The sequence below is a fragment of the Trachypithecus francoisi genome, unplaced genomic scaffold, assembly GCF_009764315.1.
Source record: "Trachypithecus francoisi isolate TF-2019V2 unplaced genomic scaffold, Tfra_2.0 Lachesis_group19, whole genome shotgun sequence".
Taxonomy (NCBI): domain Eukaryota; kingdom Metazoa; phylum Chordata; class Mammalia; order Primates; family Cercopithecidae; genus Trachypithecus; species Trachypithecus francoisi.
In genome coordinates, this window is record NW_022681464.1 from 20,916,988 (window position 1) to 20,940,771 (window position 23,784).

Consider the following 23,784-nt stretch of genomic DNA (forward strand, 5'->3'; position numbering starts at 1 on the left):
ATCCTTCAAGGGGCATCTAGCAGAGACCTTGGCCAGAGCAGACTTTCAAATATTTGTCCAATTAATTAATTCTCTAAACCAAAGAGAATATTTAAATTAGTCCCAAATTTCCCCTTCCAATTAATAGAATTATTCACTGCAGCTTCAAGATGTCCCTATAAATAAAGAAAAGATGCTGCATAAGGAAATCAACCTTCCGAATTTCAGAGGACAATCTCACAGCTCTGCTCTAAGAGCCTCTCCCCAAAGCAAGAGCACCCAGAAGACCATCCCATTAACAGAAGCTCTGAAAATCCGTAAAAGAAGTTCCAGAGTTGGGCACGTACTAAAGCATCAAGTAATCTTCTGATTTTTACAAACACTAAGAAAAATAATAAGGACAAAAATCTTTATTTTTGAAAACCTCCTTTGACAGTATTAAACTTAGATGATACTAACAAATACATAATAAAGACATGAACCTAGACTTTTGCCATCTATAACTACTGTTTCAGGGAATGTGATGTGAAGCCTATGTTCGGATAAAAGTGAGCCACATTACAATAGCCTCTACTGAATGGAACACACTTTCACAACTCTTTCATACACACGTGTGCACAAGAAACCACACACACCGGCACAATATTACGATATTTCTCTTTGTTTTCCTTAACAACAGTATGTTTTTTAAAACTGGCAAAGCTGGATGTTACGGCCAATGCTTTAGGCTTACATTTTAGTTTTGCTTTACTTTACAATCCATTTCCTGGGGCCAAGTAATTTTTTTTTTTTAAGTATTCAGAAACACGTGCTACTGTAGTCGCATGCTCAAAACCCCCATGTGGAAACAGTCCTCTAGACTTATACATTCATTCTTAAAAGCCTGGAGTATACAAACAAAGATGCAGTGGGCAGAGAGCCAGTTAATAAATCTCATTTCCGACTAGCATCTGCATGAAACAGAGCTATGGGGAGTATCCTCTCCAGGGAGATCCAGAGCACGACTCATTCACTCTGTGAATTAAACAGTGTCACCTCGGATGGCCCACACCACATTTATTTTTTAAGCAGCTCTTAAAATATATAGATTTCTAGCATTCATAAACACAGTGAGGAAGCTGAGGCTGAGAAGATCACACAGGAGTGAAAACACGTCTCTACGACTCTGCAAAGCCATTTTTGTACTTTTTTCCATTGGAATTACTAATCCAGGGGTAATTTTCTAAAGGAAACTTGCTTTTCTAATCAAGGTGCACACTAGTTTCAATAATGAGTTGCTGCCCACTCTGTTCCACGCTGTGAAAATGGATTTTGTTTACACTATCGGATACCTGGATTAAGAGATGTGGGTCAGGAACCAAATTTTGACTTACTTCTGAACAATATGGTGCAAATGCTATAACAGTAATGTCTCCTCCTCCAAAGAATGACTGCTTGCCCATTAACAATTCTCAGGAAAGCCACCCTCTCCTCTAGGTGTTCGCTCCTCTTCTCACCTGTGCTGCCAGCAAGGTGAGACGTTCTTGTCCAAGAGCCCTTTTTCAGTAACAACAGTATTCTTATGTTTACATAGCCTTTTTAGGAAATTATTTGTTTTAAATATTGAGGTTAGCCTCATAATATCCTCTAAGAACGGGGGCTAGATATTTTTATATATAACAGGCAAAAGTAGAAAATAAAGCCTAAGGCTGCGCACGGTGGCTCACACCTGTAATCCCAGCACTTTCGGAGGCCAAGGCGGGTGGATCGCTTGAGGCCAGGAGTTGGAGACCAGCCTGACCAACATGGTGAAATCCCGTCTCTACCAAAAATACAAAATTAGCCGGGCGTGGTGGCGCATGCCTGTAATCCCAGCTACTCATGAGGCTGAGGCAGGAGAATCTCTTGAACCTGGGAGGCGGAGGTTGCAGTGGGCAGAGATTGAGCCATTGCACGCCAACCTGGGCAACAAGAGCAAAATTCTGTCTCAAAAAAAAAAAAAAAAAAAAAGAAAGCCTAAGATAAAGGACCTGTGGGGAGCCTACCTAGGAGTCAGTAAAGGATCCAGGGAGAGAATTCCCTCTGATCTTGCCCGGAACTGGGCTCACTCAACCCCACCTCACCATAAGGGACTCCACCCAGAACTTCCAGGCATATCTTCATTGTTGAGGGCTATACCAAACCTACAGCCAAGGCAAAACTTTTATTTGGTTAAATCTCTACTCACACTTTCAAACTGCCTTCTAAGTTTCCTCAGCAATTAAATGGCTATATTATTCCAGTCTTGGGATGCCAAAATAATGATGGAATGCTTCCTGGATAGAAAAATGTGTCACATTTTTCCTTTTCCTATGCCCCTCCAAAAACATAAGTGGCAATTATTACACTGGACATCCACTTTGAAAGAAAAACAGACGAAGGAAAACATCGTATGTGTCTGTCTCCATGTGCACCTTTTGTATAACACAAGACAAATGCAATTTGAGAGGCTTCCTTCTTCATTTAGTCTATGACACCTCTCACTATGTCATCCAGTAATCCTATTATATCAAATACAAATGCAGTGATGCTCTTAGTGACTTAAGAATTTGTTCAGTAAGATCTTTATTAAAATTTAGTTTTGTTTTTACATAATTTTGAACACCATTATAGGGACTCAGAAAGCAAACTGGAAATAATTTAGGAAATGCAAATAATAGCTTGGGTTGAATTAAAGAGGTAAATACAATTTCATTTTAAAGCAATAATCTGCCAACAAAACGTAACATTTAACCTTTCTGTCAAATGATTTTCCATTGCCATTTCAAGTTAGTTTACATGAGTAATAAAACCCAACCAAGCAACTTTCTTTGGCCCATGGGGTAAAATTCGAACTCTATCTTAAAAGCAACTGCTACCTACACAGCAGGGATTAAATCATCTAGAAAATAAAGGCTTCAAATTTATTTTCTATAAAAAAACAGTTCAAACAAGTGAGATTTAAAATCGCTTCAAGTTTTTTGTTTTTAAATTCTATTTTTAGGCTTTGGGATGGTCACAGAGGAAAAAGGTGGAGGAGTAAGAAGAGAAGAGGCCCAAATTTCCAATCATAGGGTCTCGGAAAGGAGAGCCCCAGAAGTTGTGGACCAATTTTGATTTACATTAACAGAATAACAAGCACTTGAAATCTGTAAGAATGCCATGTCAACACATTAGCTGAAACCATAAGGCATGAGATTTTGGTGACCTCATGGGCACAGCCAAAATTAACTTCAAGTATTTATATAACTGCCAGAGATGACAGGGCAAAGGTTGCTTATAATTTTTTTTTTTTTTTTTTTTGAGTCAACAAATAGTGCGTTTCTTTGGCCAAAGAGAAAGGAAGTAGGGTACTTTCTGGTCCTATTTTGTGATATGCAACATTTATACACACAATATTCTACCCATAATGCCATCTAAATGTTTAGATGACGGCTCTAAAAAGGAAAAAAAAGAGTTATTTCCTGTTGCTCATTAGCTGAGAGGATGCGCTTTAGAGGTATGTGCGCTCTGCCTCAAAGCAAAAGCATTGTTAGCGTTTATCAAGGTAACATTTAAAAATAACTACCCCAGTACAAAAGAACTTCAGAGGAAATATGACTGAAGCTATCAGTCTCCCTTCAAGTCTGGCCTTGAGCTGCATAAGACTCTAGCTGCATTCTCCATTACATTGTTATCCTTATCAAACAATGCAAACAATTTTAATGAGCTTATCTACTGGAACATATTGCCAGATATGTTAATGTAAAAATGATGCCAACTGTACAGGCCAACTCATTAATCAAAAGGCTCACAATACAATGACCAAGATCAGTCCCATCCTCAAAACAGACCTCAGCAAAATACCAGGAATTACCTTCCTACTGTAAATAAGAAGGAAAGGCTCCCCCACCCAAGCGGTGGCCATAAACTCCTTAGAAAACGCAAAACAGCGCCCAGTTTTTTTCAAGTCCTTTACAGTCTAGTCTCTTTCTAACAAACCTAGGGTTCTATGGAGAAAATTTTGGTGAATGTCTGACACTGTGACCTCTGCTGTCAATCCCTGCACCAATCAGCGAGCAGAATTCTTACAAAGCTCCATCAATCTGGCGGTTTAACATCACAGACTGCAGCTTAATCTAGAGGATTCCATCTTTCCTGCACACTCTCCAGGTTAAGCGCAAACGTTTTTCTCCCCATCCTCCCGTTTTCTGCCTTTTGGCACAGCTACCTAATGGCTCCTTTAAAATCTAAAAGGGAAGGAGGAAAGGAAGTGCTACTGCCTGTCTCCCTTTGGACAGCGGGGGGAAACAGCATGCATTTTTATCAGTGTGGAAGGAAAGAGATGGAGGGAGACCCCTTGCAGGCAGCAAACCTATTCACAAAATGCTTTCCATCTGCAGTCGCGGAGCCTCAATGCAAACCCAACATGACACATGGAAACAGATACCAAATAATCACAACCGCCTTCACAAATGCATGCCTGCAGCAGGGGTCGCAGGCAGTGTCTGCTCCATTATATAACGGGCTGAATTTCCGCGCGCCCTCACCGCGGTCCCCGGCGCTGCTCTCGTGCCAGCCCCATTACCTGTAGGAACGCTCCCCGCGCACTGTGTGCTTCCGGAAAGGAATGATCGTCCCGTTATTATCCTGGATGATGTCGTTGTTGTTCTCGCCATTTGGGGACAGGGTTTGGGTCGGCCCAGGCATTGGCGCACTCCCGCGAAAGGGAACAAACCGCTGTGGGCTGGCTGGTGAGGAAGGTAGCTGCGTCTTCCCGCTCGCTTGCCTGCTCCGCACGGACCGTGCCTGCCGCCTGCTCGCTCACTGCCTTCTCCCAGCTCCCGCTCGCGCCCCGCCCTCCTGCGGCCCCGCCCTCTGGCAGCTGACGTCAGAGCGCCGGCAGCAGCACCCTGGTCACGTGGCCGGCCTGTCGCCATGGCAACCCGCTAACTCATCACCTCGCCTCAATTCGCACAGGGCCGCGGCGTGACCACGCCAGCAGCTCCAGGCAGGCACCGGGGTAGGCCTACATCTGGCATGTAAAACCCCAGGCCACCCTGCAGCCCCCCTCGCAGACTCGCCTTGTCTGAAAACCAGCTCTTCCTCTAACCGTTTCCTTTCCGACCCGTGCTCCAACTGCAGCTGTGTACACAAAAGAACGATTCATGCAAAGGGGTGTAGGAGACCCTTTAACTCCTTCAATACCAAGTTTTTATGCCATGACAATTAAATTTGGTCAGGTTTCAGAAAAACCTAAAAAGGACGTGGTGACCAGCTTGTAGAAAAGGTATCAGACTAAGAGGTTAACATTTCTGCCTTTCTCCCTTTCTCCAAATAGCAGCAACCATCTCCCCAAAAACAAGCCAAAAAGCAAAAACCTACAAGGAAGCTGTATTTCCTTCTAATCAATGTAGCCTTTAATGATGTAAGGATTAAAGATGGCAAATTAAGAGATCATCTGTACAAAGGAATCCCAAAGAGGGTTTTTCTTTTAAAAAAAGATAACCACCATTTTAGAACATCACAGTTACCCAAAACCCTCCAATTCAAATTCTTTATGCTGCCTCCTGATACAGATCATTAATTCGTTGCCATTTATTCTATTTCCATTTGAATTACACAAGTGATCACCTCATTTAGTATTTGAAAGTGCTTAACATTCAAGCTGTTCTATATCCCTGCAATGCAGTTTTCAAATATATTGGCTATGTGACAAATACTATTATTATTCCCATTTTAAAGATGAGTAAACTAGTAAGATTAAGTAAATTGCTTAAGGTCACACAGCTAGGAGGTGAAGTGGAGCTTCCAAGTGACATGCTTTTATCAATGTGACTGGACAGTAATGATCTGTAATATGAGCTCAATAAATATTATAAATCAAGGTAAGAATCAAGTACTTCCAAGATGACTGTTGTGAAAAGATAACTGTGAACAGAATTGCTAGCACTGTGCAGTCTATGGGTTAGATTATAAACTCAAAAGACCCTGCATATGTTCAGTGCTGTCCTCCATAGAGGAGAGGAGATTTTTTTTATTATTATTTTTTAGAGGCGGAGTCTAGCTCTGTCGCCCAGGCTGGAGTGCAGTGGCGCAATCTCAGCTCACTGCAACCTCTGCCTCCTGGGTTCTAGCAGTTCTCCCTCCTCAGCCTCCCAAGTAGCTGGGATTACAGGCGCACACCACCACACACAGCTAATTTTTGTATTTTAGTAGAGACAGGGTTTCACCGTGTTGCCCAAGCTGGTCTCAAACTCCTGAGCTTAGGCAGTCCACTCGCCTTGGCCTCCCAAAGTGCTAGGATTACAGGTATAAGCCACCACGCCCAGCCAGGAGAGATTTTGAAGGATTCTCTGCTTATCAGCAGTGGTCTCTGACCTTTTATAGGATGAAAAGGGAAGAAGAATTGGGGTGTAAAAGATACAGCATAAACATATGTGTCACTCCATACCATTGTATGGTTTATCAGCTTTATCATTTTGTGATACAGATATTAAAAATAAATAAATACTTTGTCATTCCTGACAATTCTTTAGCATATGTCCCTGGTAATAAGTTATTTCTGGTATCAAGTTTCTGGAATTAGAATCAAATGTTTTACAACCCAGATGGTAATGATAATCTCAAACAAGGAGCCCTACTTTTTTCCTTCCTATTTTATACTTTCCTCTTGGGCTATTATTTTAATAATTTTATCTTTTGCTTCTCCAGTTAGTCCACAGTGCACAAGTTGATTCCTTCATCCACATCTCACTTTACATAAGATTTTTTTTCTTATACAATCAGATCCAATTCTGACCTAAGACTTACAAGGTACACAGATGAATATCTAAGTACCAAAGATATACACCAAGCTTCACATTGCACTATGAGCTAAAGGAGCATGACAGTGTAGTCATTCTTGCAAAGACCCATGCTTCCTCTTACTGTTTCTGTTACTTGACCTGCTGCTGTCAATTTCCTTACTAATTTGCTCCCTTTCACAAAACTTCCCCTTTTGGGGGGTACAGTCTGAAATTGAAAGGCACAGTCTACACATCAAATATTTAATGTCCTCAGAGTATGCTCTCAATCTGGGTTCTTTAGTACAGATCACTTTTCCATGATCCCATATTTAAGTAACATGTAAAACATAATTTGTGTCATTGTGGGGACTAAATTTGTCAGAATTTGAATGCATAGTTCATTGATCATACTAACTAATTTTGTGGAGAGAACACACCCACTTTGTTTCTAGTCTGCTCATGAAGGAAGGGATGGGATGATGGCCAAGAATTTGGGCTGATGGTCTAAAAAGGGAGGGGCTGTGAGTCAGGTGAAGGGCCCCAAGGGCCCTGTAAATCTTCCTCTAAGACTGCTCTGAGCCACACTACTATAAAGGGACCCACAGAACTCCAGAGACCAGTGATTACCCTCTGAGATGCAGGGGTAACAGGGGTAATAATTTGAAAATATTAAACAGATGTGTTTTCGTTCCTCTCCTCATAAATCAGGTTACCTGGCAGCCATTTTCCAGCTGAGCCCTAGGGAAAAGGGAGGGCAAATTCCACTTTGGGAAGCAGAATGGTATGATATAGGGAAAGTACAGAAAATGCAGGAAGGATGAGGGAAGAACTCACCCTTTCTAGCCCCAACTAAGGGTAGAAAGAATGGGTGAAGGGAGGACAAGGCAGGGCCTCCCAGCTCCAGGTCTCTAGGCTCAAATCCCAGAAGGGAGACATTGGATAGGCTGAAGGCAAAGCCTAAACCTAAGGAACTTCCTTTTGCATCATTTCCCTTTTGATACTCTAGGAAACCACTACCATAAAGAGGGTCTCCCCAACACCAAGCAAGGTGTAGCCTCATCACAGTAAAGACTAAAATCGGTGGCTTAGTATGACTAAGGAGAGGGTAGGCTTAAATTTCACTCTCAGACTCTTCTTTTGCTAGCATGCAATATAGAAGGTATCTAGAAGTTTCTGTCTGTCCTATAAGGAGATAATCAGGAAGTGGAGCAGATGTTGCTATCAGAGGACTGAGTTTGTGATGGTGGTGGTGGTAGAGGGTGTCAGGAGGGAGTGTCTTTACAGCAGAGGTGAAGTGATATTTAAGTGGGTCCACAGAATGGAACATTGAAGGCAGAGCCCAAATAGGAGAAATAGCCAGCTCTGAGGAATCTACACAGGGCCAGGCCCACACCTGCAGAGAGAGAGATACTACAGCTGTAGGGGTCAGCAGAGACCACCAGCAGAATGCCCATGGATGAGATCAGACCAGTGACTCCTCAGCAGACTCAGATATTACAAGCCCAAGAACCAGTGTGAGACCAGGAGGCCCCTACTATCTCACCCTCTTGTGTTCCTATAGCCCCACTCACCCATTCCTACAGACACCATCTTGCAGAGGGGCCAGGGAAAGGAAAGATATATAGAGACCTAATAGTCACCCAAGAGATGATTTAGACCATCCATCCAAAGATGGTCTACAATGGAAGAGGCTGTAATACTGTGAACCAGCAAGTTTAACACTATTTCTGGTTCCCCACTACCCAGCAGGGTAGGGAGAATTACCCAGGTCATCCTAAGAAGTGGAAAAAAAGACTAAGCTAAAATGTGTTTGTACATATGACTGTGGATTCAGGTTTTGTCTTATGTGCACGGGTATATCTAAAATAAAGCATGTGCTGACCATTGCCCTTTACCTCCAACTGCCTATTGGAAAATAACTCCTGTCACCAAGCATCAGCATTAAAGAGGGGGCCTGGGTCCTGGGCTTGACTTCACCAGATGCAGGTTCTATGACCTTGGCAAGTTACTTTGTATCTCTAACATTTAGTTTCCTCATTGATAAAGTAGGGTAATAATGCTGGTTTCTCCATAGTGCTGCTGTATGGAGATTAAATTATATAACATATTTAAAGCACTTACCCCAGTGGCTATATAACAAATGCTCTTTAGTGCAAATGTAATTTTTAAGTAATATGTTAGGCATATCCTAAAACATTCATGCATCCATTTGAAACTTAAAACTGACTTCCTTGTATACTAGGAGCTGGTAAAAACAGAAAAGTCTCAGGCTTTCACTTCAAGGAACTCCCAGTGTTGTAGGTGAGCAAGGGTAAAAATAATTGTCAATTATGATTACAACACAAGCGCTATAGCAATGGTACCGCATAGGGTGGGATGGGACCATTGAAGGTGAGCACCTAAGTCAGAATGGAAACTTGGAAGTAAGTCTGAAAAGTACACCTAAAATATTGGATGAGTAATAATAGGAACCTTTTTCTTTACAGTTCATTTTCTATACACGAGACAGAATGTGAGATCCCTTAGAGCAAGGGCTTCAGGAGTTTTGTTCACTGCTCTATCTGCAGTTCCTAGAACAGGACCTGGCAGATAGTAGGCACTCAATGAATATATAATGAATTCGTTTATTCAACAAATATAATCTGATTTGATTCTCACAACAACCCTAATGAGAAAACATTAAGTTCAATGAGAAGCAACTCGTTCAGGATTAGATATTAGGTTTTCTTAGCCCAAAAGTTCACACGCTTATCCATTAGTCTATATTGTCATTTAAAAGAGGAATGGCAGTGTAGAGGGAAGGTAAAGGGCTTTTCAAGCAACTATTCCTACATACAGAGGTAGGAAAGGTTATAACATCTCTGGGAAACAGCAGGCTGTTTAGTATGGACAGAGAACACAGTGGCAGGAGATAGGGCAAGGATGAAGGTGCAGAAAGGTCTTATGGCCAAGTTAAGGAGCTTGATCTTAATTCTGAAGGTGACCTGGAACCACAAAGTGCTGTAAGAAGGGAAATTTATGGTGACACTTGCATCATAACAAAAAAGTCTGATGTTGACAGTAGTATTGTGGATATACTGAAGAAGCAGTTTAGGTCTTCATCACTCTTTGACTCATTTTGAAGACCTAAACTAAGACAGAGGCAAGGGGTTGTAAAATTCATAGGATATAACTCAGGATTTGGTGACTAATTGGATGTGGATGCAATCATTGGTAGGAGTTAAGAGTGGATAATGAAGGAGGAAGAGATATCTCAAATGAATCCCAAGTGTATGACTTGGGTGGCTAAGTAGATAATGGTACCATTCATCAAGCTAAGGAATACAGATTAAATTGTTCTTTTGGAAGAAAGGTTCTCATAATGTGTTTTGGACACAGAGAAGTACCTCTAGAACATGCTAGCAGTCAATACTAGCATGTAGTGTGGGTGTTCACTAAGTATTTGTTGAATAAGGCAATATATAGGTGATATCATCACAATTAATGTGATGAGATGTGTTTGACTTGGAGATACATATTATTTGGAGGAAGTTATGTAACAGGAGGTCATTACAGCGTGAATTCTTTCATTCAGGGAGAAAGAGAAGACCCAAGATGAAACTCTTTAAAGGCTGATGATAAAAGAGAAACCTGCAGAAAGAGACTGTGAAGGGTTTTACCTAGTAGGGCAAATCACAGGAAAGAGCGATTTCAGTGGGCCCAAAGGAGAAGCAGGTCTCACAAAGGAGGGAGAGGTCTCTAAGGTCAAATGTCACAGAGAGTATGAATCAGATAAGGAAAAAGATATGTTTACTAGATTTGATAAGATGTTCTTAAAGATATTTTTAAGAGGCTGGGTTTCAGGTCAGACACGTCAATAACTACTGAATAAAATAATGAAATCTTTTAACAGGTAGGAGGCACTGCAATTTTTCATAAAAACATGAATTTTATGACTGAAGCAAGATATTCCAGGAAGAGATATACTAAACCAGGGGTGTATCTAACATATCTGCAACTAATGGGAATCAGCAAGTATTTGTACTAAAAAGCTCCCAGCAATACAGGAAGGATGTGTTAATTAATGACCAACTGTTAAGCATCACATGAATTGATCCTACTTTCGGGCCCCTCTTGAGGTCTAGATCCACCAAAAATAAAAAACAAACAAACAAACAAACAAACAAATGTTTAAAGTGCCTGTTTGTAGAACTGGATTTCTAAAATGGACCCGGAGGATACAGAGCCAGAAGCATGAGAACAGGGAGCCAGAAAAAAAAAAAAAAAAAGAAAGAAAAAAGAAAAATCAGCAAGAGGTCCCAGCACACAGGTGCAATCGAGGAAGACTGAACCCTGGCATTAACTTGAATTTTTATTTTGAGTCCCTAGCTTATAGCACAATCATGTTTCTCTTAGAACTTAGGCCAGAGAGCACAAATAATTCTTTGACAGAAATCATCATCCCTCCACTTCTCCAACACATATGGTTCATCTAGAACAGGGATTTTTGCATTGCCTTGGATTTGAGAAATTCTAAACCATGATAGCAGAGAAGATATGAATTCACTAGACAGGAATGAATGTTAATCTTGATTCAATCCCAGAAGCACCTACTCATCACGAATGCCTTTTTTCAGTTTAAAAATGTGTTCGCTGAAGCTGATAATCACTGCTGTCAAAGGTATTCACAGCTGTCACATCACCTTAGATCGGGGCTTCCTTAGATCATTATCACCTCAAATACAGACAGAAGATTCCACTTAACAGTCACCTCTGCTGGTTTGGGACAAGCCATTTCCCCCATGTGTATATTTTAAGATATTTTCCAGTAGGGAATGGCAGGTACAGTAGTTATCAATGGCTGAAATATATGCTCCACACCCAAAATGATAGCAGTGAAAAAGTATACGATTGGCCGGCCAATGATACTGGCACTGAAATTACACTGGTGGCACAGAAATGTATTTGAGACTGGTTCTTCCTCACTACCTTTAACCCAGAGGCATAGGAAGATTTTATTAGTTCTTCTGGATCTGGTGAGATTTCCACGACATGCAAATACCTCCTGGCCTTAAGTAATAGCATTTTATTTAAGAAAAATTGGTGAATAATATTTTCCTCCAGATGAAGAAATCCATCTTCAAAACCAATAGGCACAGGTATGCTCTTCTAGAAGTGACTTTTGAGATTACTTGTCTTTGCAGATTATTCATGCTCAAAAGGCAGAATTTTTAAGTCTCCTACTTGCTAGCAAAATAGCAAGGTGTCCATGATGTTAAAACACAGAACATGCCATTGCATGAGATAAGATTTCTCTGTGTTGGAATTTATTTCTAATTTGCTTTTTCTTAGATTTTCTCAAGCTTGGATTTAATTGTGTAGACTAACTCATAGAATATGATGTGAATGCAATTTAAAAACACTCAGAGCATTATGATTTCTGTAATCATTCAATCAAATCTGTACGATGTGAGGTTTCAGTCTATTAAATAAAAATGTGCTTTTGAATTATACCATCTGGCTAGATTTAAGAGCTTTAAATATGTTTTCCACAAAAATACAATCTGATAAAAGTTATAATAGAAAAGTGTATTAAGTATTAGGAATATAGAAAAGAAAGTAACCAGGCCTGGTGATACTAGAAAAGCTTCACTAAGATAGTAATATTTGAATTAGGCCTCAATCATCCATTCTACAAATATTTATTGGGCACTTACTATGTGCTAGGAACAATTCTAGGCATCAGAGATGCAGAAATTTGTAGACAAAATTCCCTGAACTTACACTTGAGTGTATGAGCAAGTGTATGTGGTAGGATCAGGAGACAGACAATACAAAAGTAAAATATATAGTGTGTCAGATGGTGGCAAATGCTATAGAGACAATTAAAGCAAGGGAGGAGGACATGGACTACAGAGGAAGGGTGTCATAATTTTAAATGGGGTGACCAGGGTAGACATTCCTGAGAAAGTAATCTTTAATCGATGACCTGAGAGAGGTAAGGGACACAGACCTGTGATATCAGAAGAATATTTCAGGTAAAGCCAACAGAAAGTGCAAAGGCCCTGAGGTAGGAGCATGATTTGTTCAAGAAACATTAAGAAAGTCAGGTCACATGTATGTAGCACAGTGAGTGTGAATGTGTGTGTATTGTGGGGATGGGAGAGATAGTTGTAGAAGATAAAGTCAGAAAGATCACAGAGAAACCAGAATGTGCAGGGCTTTGAAAGTCTGTTGTAAAGAACTTGGCTTAAAACCAAAGTTAGAAACCAGGCATTTGCAGGAGTGTTAGCAGTGGCAACAGAGATGTGGGGATATTCTCTAGTTATATTAATAGCAACACCTAATATTTGAATACTTTTTATGGGCCAAGTGCTATGCTTAACAATGAGGAGGTATTTTATTCTCACAAGAAAGGGGCTATTCTAAGTCCCATTTGTCACAGGAGGTAACTAGTTCAATAACTTAGCCAGATAACCAGACAGGAAATGGCAGAGCTGGGCACAAACACACTTGCCAGATGTCCAACATGTCATTCTTCTTCCCTAGCTCAGTCCACCTTCCACTAAGGTCTGATTAACCTGGAAGGAAGAATGCAGAATCCAGGGTGGGGAGTGGCAGGGATGAGATAGCAGATGGTTGCAGAGGCAAGAGACTGCTGGCATAAAACGGCACTTCCATGTAGGGAGCAAGGAAATAAAACCATACCAGGGCTGAGAGACAGAGAGAATAAAAAGGACCCAGGGATGGGAGGCTCTACAGGATAGCAGTATCCATGAGAGTGAGAGATTGGAAGAAATGGAGGGAGAGGAGCTGTAAATTATGGTTAAGAAAAAAGAGGAGGGGAGGGAGGAAGAAATGCTAGGATTTGGGGTTAGCAGTATATGTGATTGATAGAGAAAAAAATAATTTTCTTATCCTTATTTATAGTGATTAGCTATTTTATTTCTCAGTAAGCCTCAGCTAGCAATGTCCATTTCTTTGATACCTTCTGGAGGGAAAGGAAACCGCAGGCATTTTTTTGGTATTTGTATTCAAAGCTACAATCTGCTTTCATTTTCACTATGCCAAGACTGTTATAATTCAACCATCCAGCTACAGACATGTCTATTTGAGTGCTCTCGTTAAAATGTGTCTATGTCCAATTTTATGAAATTCCTCTATTTCCTTTCTCTATTTTATTTCCATCTTAAAATAAAATGTATCCTTTTGAAGTGACTGGGTAGGACAGCTAAAAGGGATTAAAAGGCACCTTGGGCTCAGTTGGGTATCAAGAGAAATGAAGAGACTCCAAGTACTGCTAACAAATAAATAATCTTGCAGACGATTCAGAAGCTTCCCAGAGAAGATTTCCTTAGGTTCTTAAAAATCAACTAACTCACTAGGCTTTATTTCTGACTTTGATATTAAAGAGTGCAAGCTGAGTGGCAACTCCTTAATATAAACACAAAGGAAGACAGAAGAAAGTGGGGAAATGGTCATTCCATCAGGTGCCAGGGACCTCCAGAGCTACTCAGAACCCAGGCCATCAAGTGGCAACCAGGGACATTGGAAGGAAGTGTCTTCCTGAGCCTGGAACTTTTCTGTCAAGTCTGATGTGTACCACGGCAGTGCTGTGGCTTGTGGATGGCTCCTCGACAGCGTGTCAAGGGAACATGAGGCCAGCAGCTGGAAAGCAGGGTGAGTAATGGAAGAGAAATTCTTCATTTTCTGACCTCATCCAAATAAAATTTTTTAAAAGAAAATTAAAGCAGCTTATTTCATTAGGAAAAAAAATGCAACTGGAAATCATGAAGTAAGACTAAGTTTCCATCAGAAATGTTTTAATTAGAGCTTATGTTTTGTTTCCTCAAGTGCTTAGACACCAAGCATCTTCCTGTTCTTAATTCACATTGACTCAACATGTACAGAAAGTGGAAACGAAAGGTCCAACTGCATAGTGTAGCAAATGAAAACATAATGGGCCTCCTTTAAGAAGCCTCCATTTAACTTCCACATAAAGGAATCAGGCCGCTAGGAAAACCGAGGTCTTAGTCTTAATATGTGAGACATAATGAGTTAATAGTTAGCTGATAGATCTAGAATCAATGCTTGGAATGAACTTCTCTACACAGCCTGTCTTCACACCATTCCCACCAGCCCACAATTCCAGTCTCGTTGGGGGCAGATCCTATCTGCCTTCAATGATGCAATGAAATCATGAATGAGAAATAATGGCATGTAGTATAAAGGGCATGCACAATGAATATTATTTTGTTTGCTCCTCCCTCTTTTGGGAAATTATTTCTTCAAACCTTGTGGTTGTAGCAGAGCTTGCCAAATATAATTATTCCATCCTCTAGACCCTGAGGATTGATTCAGAGAAAGGCATATGACCCAAATCAGGTCATTTAGAATCGTTCTCTAGATTTTTCTAAAATTAGAACTGTAATGTGTATGTTTTTGGGAGGTTGGGGGATGGTATCTTCCTTATAAAAGGTAGTACTTAGGAATTAAGAAAATATAGTATACATTATATATTTACTATATTTTGCACAGAAGAATAGCAAAATTCAGAGTTCATGGTTTCGATGAATATGCTTTGGATTTGAATCCAGGTGCTTACAAGTTGTGTACCTTGGCCAAATTACTTAACTCCCTCTAGCTTCAGCTTCTTCACCCATAAAATAGGTATAATAAGATTCGCTGGGTAACATTTTGAAATAGAAACCTAGGTTTCTGCCTTGTCCCCTGTGGCCATAATTTTTTCTTACCCTTCCGTTCTAGAGGTTGGATTTATTTCTCCTCCCTTTGAATCACCATGGCAGCTTTGATCCATAGATTTTGGTAGAAATGATGCCAACCAGTTCTTGACCTAGACCTTACAATGACAGGCAGCTTTTGCCTTAGTCTCTTAAAGGTCAGCTGCCCTGTGAGAAGTTCAGCTACCCTGGAACTACCATGCTGCCCTGTGAGAAGGCAGGTCAGCTGCCCTGTGAGAAGTCCAGCTACACTGGGGGAAGTACCAACCAGGTAGAGAGGCCCAGAGGATGGGACACGTGGAGGGGGAGGGGAAGAGAGGAGAGACCACCAAGAGTGCCAAGGTGAAGAATACCTGCATCTTCACCCACCACAGCTGACTCTATATGGATATATGGATTAGAAAGGAACCACCTAGCCAAGACCTTCCTGAATTCCTGGTCCACAAAACCATAATGTATGACAAATGGTTATTTTAAGTTAATAAGTTTTGGGGCAGGCTGTTATGCATTAACAGATAACAGGAAAACCCTGTTGGTTCTCTATTGTGATTCCAAACTTGGTGGATTAAAATACCAACAATCATTTTATTATTACCTCTTGTAATTCTGGAGGTTGACTGGGCTTGGCTAGGTGGTTGTCACCCATGGTCTCTCATGTAGCTGTGGTTGGAAGATAACTGACTACTGAAGTCATCATAAAGGTTTCCTCAGTCTCATGACTGGTGGCTGATGTTGCCTTTTAGTTGGGGCCTCAGCTGAGACTCTGGCTGGAACATCTATGCAAGGCTTCCCCATGTGGCCTGGGCTCCTCACAGCATGGTGGCTGGGTTTCTAGCACAATCATCCCTAATGAGCAGGCAGAAGGGCATGGCAGTTTTAAAACCTAGTCTTGGAAGTCACAGAGCATCACTTCCATTGTATTTTGCCAGTCCAGCCTGCCACAAAGTTCCACCTAGATTCAAGAGGAAGGGCTATCAACACCACTGGTAACCTAACTAGGAGGAACGTCAATCTCACACTGCAAGAAAAACTGGTGGGATGGGAGAGATTGTAGTAACCCACTTTAGAAAATCTGCCCCACACACCTGCTGAATCTTCTTTACTCCCTGAGTTCTCAGCATGGGGCAGGAATGCAAGAGAGAAAGAAAAGAATCAGTGTTCAAGTTCCAAGTTTCAAAATCAACTTGTAAGCCCATGGCAGAGAAAAAAACCCGAAGAAAAGTTTATGAGCCTCAGAGTCTGATTTTCAACTATCAAAAGCTTAAGATCTTTCAAAGACTCAGAACCTAAAGTTCATACTATAAGCCACAAGACGACATGACTGGTTAGAGATGTTGGGTTAGGAGCTGGCGAGTGTCCTTGAAGAGGGACTCTGCCTGCTCTCCTGTCCCCAGCCATGCCCCAAGTTGGCATGGGAATTTGAGAGTAGAGGGAACCTGTCCTCTGCTTTATATCTGGAACCCTGACGGATGCCAAAGCCACACAGAAGGTCCCTAGTCACATTGGCACAGGAACAGCTGGGTGCAGATGCAGGTAAAGCGTTTAGGGCAACAGCAATTTTTCCGCAGAGCTAGTAAATCTTTTTGGGGAGGGAGAAAGAACAAACCTGACCCCATGTGGTACTGACAAACATCAACAGAAAAGAACAGGCCTCTGCAGACTATGCCTATTTTCCATGGGGAGGGTTGCCATGGAAGCAACTAAAAAAAAAAAACAGTCAAATCTCCACTCAGGTTTCCAGAAGCACCTTGTAAAAATGTGAGACTGTGGTGTGGTGTCTATATTCACCACTGCATTCTCTCACTTCCTGAATAAGCAGGTCAGAGGCATGCACAGAAATTAGGTTGTGGCCATTTGTTTAGACAACACACAGTACATTTAATGAGGAAGCTTCTCTCCTACTTGGCTCCCTCTCCAGATCTCCTGCTTGAGCTGAACTCATAGCCAGCACTTGGTTTTGAATCCTCAGAATGTTTTTCCCTGTCTATCCAGCTGTCTGATTGAGACATCATACCTGTTCATTTCACAGGGGAACACGTATGTCCCGCCCATTCCTCTCCTGCAGCTCACACCCTGCTTCAGACACACTCCTTCCTCGTACCTACCTCATGAGTCTCTCTGGAGAGGTTTCCTTGCTTCACAATCAATTCACATCTTACCATCAGCTCTATCTTCCCTCTTTTCATTTTTAGAAGCCTTCAGTGGTTCCCTATCATTTCAAGACAAAAATTCTAAGTTTTTCTTTTGGCACTATAAAACCTAACTACCTTTAGAAACATATCCCCCCACCGGGTATAGAAAGAGTATGATTGCATTTGGTTTCGGCCTAACCTGGAATATTAGTTTTGCCACCTGGTATCAGCATAAGCAAAACTTCCTCTGTACTTGGTAAACAAAGAGAAGAACCTGTAAACATTCCTATTTGGAATCCTTCATAAATGCTCTTGGAAGACTCTATTACTACATCTGATTACTCCATTGAACTGTGTTCAGTGGAACTGCTAGACTTCTAAGCTGTTTGAAAATAACTTCAGCTTGCTTTATTAAAAGCTACAGAGAAGATAGTAATTTAGTGAAATGAATTCTGATGATGTAAATGTAATGTTAACAGTATCTGAGCTGCTACCTCTGAGTCCCTGTCCTCCCAGGGTGAAGAGGACATAAAGCTGGGAACATTCAGCCACAACTGTCTCATCTTTATAACCGCTTTAATTATAATCCGAGTACATCATTAAAGTCAGAATCACAATGTTTTAAGCTCATTAAAATATCAGCTAAAAAATTCATAGGGGATTATTGGCTGGAAGAAATGAAGACTTATAGCATTGCTATTTCCTATTGATGGTTAGAACATGCAAAGTTCCACAGAGGGTAAGTTTTGAGGCTGGATGACGAGCTCCAAAAAAAGTTTCTTTGGCCTGTCACTTACATTTGGACACAACCAGCTGAACAGCAGCTTCACATTCTGCACGCAAAACACTCAACTCTGGGTAAAGTAAATCATTCCACAAGTGGCCTCCTTCCACATTCACAGTACTTGAGAAGAGTTCCTGAAACTTGGACACAGTGCTGTGGAGCACAGCCAAGAAACTTCACAGTGGTTATGAAACAGCTGCAAATCCATGCTTATGTCATGCTTCGTACAAATACTCTATAAAGGACACATTTGATCAAGAGTAGAAATACGGCTTTGCTAGTACTAATCAAGGTGAGAAGCAGGATTTCACTAAAAAGACTTTGGAATAATGGTCTAGCATTTCCCAATCATGTAATTCTAAAATGTATAGTTAATCTGTATTTTTTATATTTTCCCCACTCACCCTCCAAGCAAATTCATCATAGTATTAATAGCTATTCACAACATGGAGAAAAAAACAAGCAGCAATGAATTAAAGAATCAGTCCCCTCAGAGGTTAACACTAGTTTATCTGACAAAAGAGAATGTCCTATAACAATGAGAGATGTTGCCATCCTTAACATTGTCTGTGATATAAAGGACAATACTAAATTTACTGAAAAGGTCTATTCCTAAATTCCTCTTGAATATCAGCCAGGCAAATGTAAGACCAAATTTTTTGCATGATTATAATTCTCTCCAAAATGGGAAATGAAGGTTAAATGAACTTTCAGATCCTGATCTGCAGATACTCTTAGTAAATTTTATTCATCTTCAGATTCTCTTCTCCATTCACTGAAGAAAAGCAAGTTATATTGTTATCAACAGAACCGAAATAGGTTCATTTGTACAAAATGCTTTGTTCTAATTCAGTCTGAAGAAAACAGCATTTATAGTCAAAAGGCTTTCAGCAAATATTGCAAAAGATATTTCATGAGTAAAGGATGCTGTCAGGGTGAGAATAAAAGGGAGAGGGACACAGAGTTCATCATTTACAGAGGGGCTGGAGAAAATGTCTATTCCTCCCAGTTTCAAGTTAGGAGTTTAAAAACCTTTAAGAATGAGGATGAAGACCTGAATGTTGCTAAAAATCTCAGTTTATGGTACCAGAACAAGATAGCCCCAGAACTCTGAGTGCTTCTAATGCAACAACACTTGGGTACTTTCCCCCTGCTACAAACCAAATCATTGAAACGTATCTGATAGAGCCAGCAGACACTGTTAGCCTGAAGCATCAACACTGTGTATAGGAACATTATGACCAAAAAATTATTTTTTACTGTGCCCTACGGTGGTTCTTTATTGGACATTTGTGATTAAATAAAAAACAAATTTAGGTTATCATATTCTTATTATGGTACATATTTGACAATATAGTAAAATGGTTATATTTTGATTTCTCAGCTATCCTGGAGACATAGTACTCAGTGAAAAACAGCAAGGCATCAGTAAATAAAAAAAATTAAAATATTATCCTGGGCATCATTTAGTCAGTGGCTTCAGTTTCAATTACCTCTTTAATGAATCTAAAAATACTATTCATCTTTACTTCATCTTCTTTTTTTAACCTGTCCTCTAACCTGTATCTACTCAACCACCGAATCTTACCAATTCTTCTCCAACTGCCTCTCTCAATCTTTCATTTCCAACATGTTCATATTACTTGAAATGTAGATAAGTGCAATAACTTCTAAGAATCTCTCTACTTCTATTCCCCTTCCTTCCAATCCATTAATATATGTAAACAATTTCTACATATATATATATTTTTGAGATGGAGTTTCACTCTGTTGCCCAGGCTGGAGTGCAGTGTCGCAATCTCCGCTCACTGCAAGCTCCGCCCCCCAGGTTCACGCCCTTCTCCTGCCTCGGCCTCCCAAGTAGCTGAGACTTAGGTATCTGCCACCACACCCGGCTAATTTTTTTGTATTTTTAGTAGAGACGGGGTTTCACAGTGTTCGCCAGGATGGTCTCCATCTCCTGACCTCGTGATCCGCCCACCTCGGCCTCCCAAAGTGCTGGGATTACAGGCGTGAGCCACCGTGCCTGGCCAACAATTTATATTTTTAATAAGACAGACACATGTTAAAAATTGAGGAACAGAATGTATAATATGAAAAGTAAACATCTTTCTTAACTATTTTCCTTTGCTTTTACCCAATCCCATTTTAAAGAGTAAATGTTTTTAAAATTATTTCTGTTTTTAGTTTTTCTGAGCTTGTGATTGTCACTCTAAAAATTCAGGTATATTCTATTCTTATCAACATAGTATCTATTTCGCATTATAAAAGAAATTTAGAGTGTTTCTATTACACAACATTTTAATTACTTTTCACCTCCCCTCTGAATTTTATTGGTAATAGTTTTAATTGTTCTAGTGGTTACTTTTACAACCTTTAAGTAAAATTCTTAAAATTATATTTCTTGGCTGATTTCAAGGCACAGTACCTACTGACTCTCTATTATGTTTTCTTGCAGCCTTTCCTACTTTTAATTAGTATGGTTTTCTGATTGTGTTTTCTTTATAAAAATGACTAGCATCTACATTATGTTCTGTGACTATGGTTATCTTCCCTGTTTTGACTACAGATTGCTTCTAAGCTTGAAATCTAGTAAAGAGGATTTAAGATTATATAATTTCTTATCCTCTCCAGAATCAAGTGGTATTACCTCCATAGAGAAGGCAATATAATCCTCTCATTAAATCTTGCAACCCAAAGAATATTCCAATAAAAACATCAAAGTCAAATGGATTCTTTTTTACATGCCATTTATTGTTCAAAAGCATGATTCAGTTTAAGATCAAACTTGAATCTTAACATACATTTTTTTCCTAGAGCTTTTAACTACTTTTTTATTGACAGAAAAAGCATATGCCATTATCTTATGATAAAAAATACTCAGATTCTAGGTCTAAGTATAAACCATAGAATCTGGGTTTTTCTTCAAAACATTCTTCACGAAACTTACTAATTTGAACAAATTGCTTTGATATCCCTGCTAGCATCCTGGTATTTCTTATACTTCTTGTAATTGGATTCTTTCATTAGTTCCATAGTTTTTTAGATGTTATGTTATTCTTTATTTTTTCTCTTTTGCTTTGCTGGAGTCCATCTAGAAATTATTTTTTGAGAGATACAGAGAGGTAAAGTTTTCAAATCTTTTCATGTTAGAAGTTATCTACTTGTTTTGATGTTTTATTGATAGTTGGAATGTCCAAAATCACTTCCCTGACAACTTTGAAAGCATGGTTCCACTGTTTCTGAGCCTCCAGAATTGCATATTGACGTCCGTAACATGCAAGTGATCACTCTTCTGTATGTAATCACTCTTCTCTCTGACCCTCAAGCTCTAAGATCTCTTTTATTCTTAAATTTCATGAGGGTGGACCTAGGTTTGGGCTTTTTAATTCATTGTGGTCAACATTCAGTAGCCTCTTTTAATATGAATCCTTATACCTTTCTTGGTCTTCAATGTCTTCTTAAAACTCTTCATAAAGAATGCTGGACCATTTAGATACTCTTCTATTTCTCTAATATTTTTCTAGTATTTTCTGTCTTTTCATCTTTTGCTTTATACCCTGTGATACTCTTATCCACGCTAAGTCCAACTGATTTTTGATTTAATTATGTTTTTAATTTGTCAAAGTTCTTGTACTTTCTGACCACCTTTTACTCATAGCAACTGTTTTTTTCTGGGAGGAGTGGGGCAGTGATGTTTAACAGATGCAATACTTTTTGTCTGGTTAAGGATATTTGTTAATTTTTTTCTTCTATTCTCTGAATTACTTCATCTAAATTAGCTACTTTATTTTTTTTTTTCAATTTTTGCTCTTATTTAGCTGGCAATATAATCCTATGCCCTTTCCATCTTCCAGAACTTTGCCCATTTCTGGTCCCCATTCATGTTTCCATAAGTGTCATGGATTTGCTCTCCTTTTTAAATTTTGTTATTTCAGTTGAAGAGCTAGAAAGACGGGAACAAAACTGTATTTAGACTGCCATGTTAAAACTCACTACTTTTTCTAGAAGATACTTGCATCATGTTCAATATTTCCCTCATTGTCTAAAATATAAAGCTTAAATAATGGTCTGGTATTTGAGACTCTGCACAGTTTGACCCTAGCTTATCTTTCTTCCTTAATCCTCTGTTATTCACACTAAGGCATCAGGTTCTCTCTGCCCCCTTGAGATGGCCTACATTTCATGTCTTGCCTGGAATGTCCCTTTTCCTTTCATCTACCATTTTACACAGGTAGGCTCGGCTCAAAGACCACATCTTCTGAAGTCTTTTTGAACATTCCAGGATACCCCTAATTCTGTGTCAGTTAAAAATACATATTGAGTTCCATCCAGATAATAATTCTGTTTCTTGTGCCAGCAATGACAATTTTTCCAACCAGAATTTTTTTCTCTGCCATTTTTACTATATAATCTAAAATCATTTTACCTAAATGAAATTTTAAAAGCAAATGCTTCATGTTTTTATGTCTCACTATACAATGAAAATATCAAATTTATGGACACAGCCTTTTAAATAAAGTAGTGTTCTTGAGCTAGGAAATTCTTATTTTATAATTGAGGGGATATGTTTTCTTGAGTAGGAGGCAAGAGTGGTTAGACAGTCTCATTTGAAGACATCTTTACAGAAATAGATTGCTTCTGGTCAGAGGCAATAATGTCAGTACACAAAAGTTCTAAGCACTCACTCCGTTTTTGTTTTTGTTTTGTTTTTGACAAGCCAAGGAAAGCTTTTCTGTAAGCTAAGCACTCACTAAAAGAGGGTGCAAATGGTTCAGGCCAGCTTATAAACCGAAGTAATGTTGCATGAATGGCATTACCTCACACAGGTTTGAACATGGCACTCACCAAGGGCAAAAATAAAGTTAGAGAATTCCATGAAAGAAACTACCAAGCAAATATAAAGCATAGTGATTGCCTTGAAAAATCATAACAGAATAACAAATCAGCATCCATAGTAGGATTTAGAGTCCAGCTGGAGAATAAAATATCCTCATGGCCTGGAATTGAGTTCTTTAAGGAGGCACTCGGGCTTATCTTGACCTGTATTATTCATTTTTCCTTCTGCAGTTTGATATTATCCTGATAATCTATGATTCATCTGAATTGCTTTCTTGAAGACTGAAGCACGACTAATTTTAGAACAGAGACAAACACGTCATGCACACATTTTAAGCAGAATGATATTTGAGGTAAGGGGTGCTGAAAATCTGTGTCATCCACAGTACAAGTAGCCAGGCAACCTGAGGCTGAGCTGATTTTATAGACTACACAGAACTCAGAAGAAGGTATTAAGTATCTAATGTCTGGGGAGATAAGTAAACTAGAATTCCTCATCCACTGTTCTTAAGAATATTATTTGGAAAGCAAAAATTATACATGTGAAAAAGGTTTTAAAAATCTGA

The 23,784-nt window shown here is 39.7% G+C and overlaps 1 protein-coding gene across 4 annotated transcripts in view; it reads right to left on the minus strand.

Moving 5' to 3' along the window:
- Window positions 1-23,784, minus strand: part of MAPRE2 (microtubule associated protein RP/EB family member 2) — a 170,161-nt gene that overhangs the window by 105,138 nt on the left and 41,239 nt on the right. Inside the window, exon 1 of one of the 4 annotated variants that reach the window (XM_033177992.1) lies at window positions 4,544-4,845. The exons of 2 other annotated variants lie outside the window; for them this stretch is intronic. In XM_033177992.1, coding sequence (XP_033033883.1) covers window positions 4,544-4,665 — 122 coding nt within the window. In that variant the 5' untranslated portion in view covers window positions 4,666-4,845. Of the gene's footprint in view, window positions 1-4,543; window positions 4,846-23,784 lie in introns of those variants that run through there. One more of the 4 variants, XM_033177995.1, reaches the window with a different exon arrangement.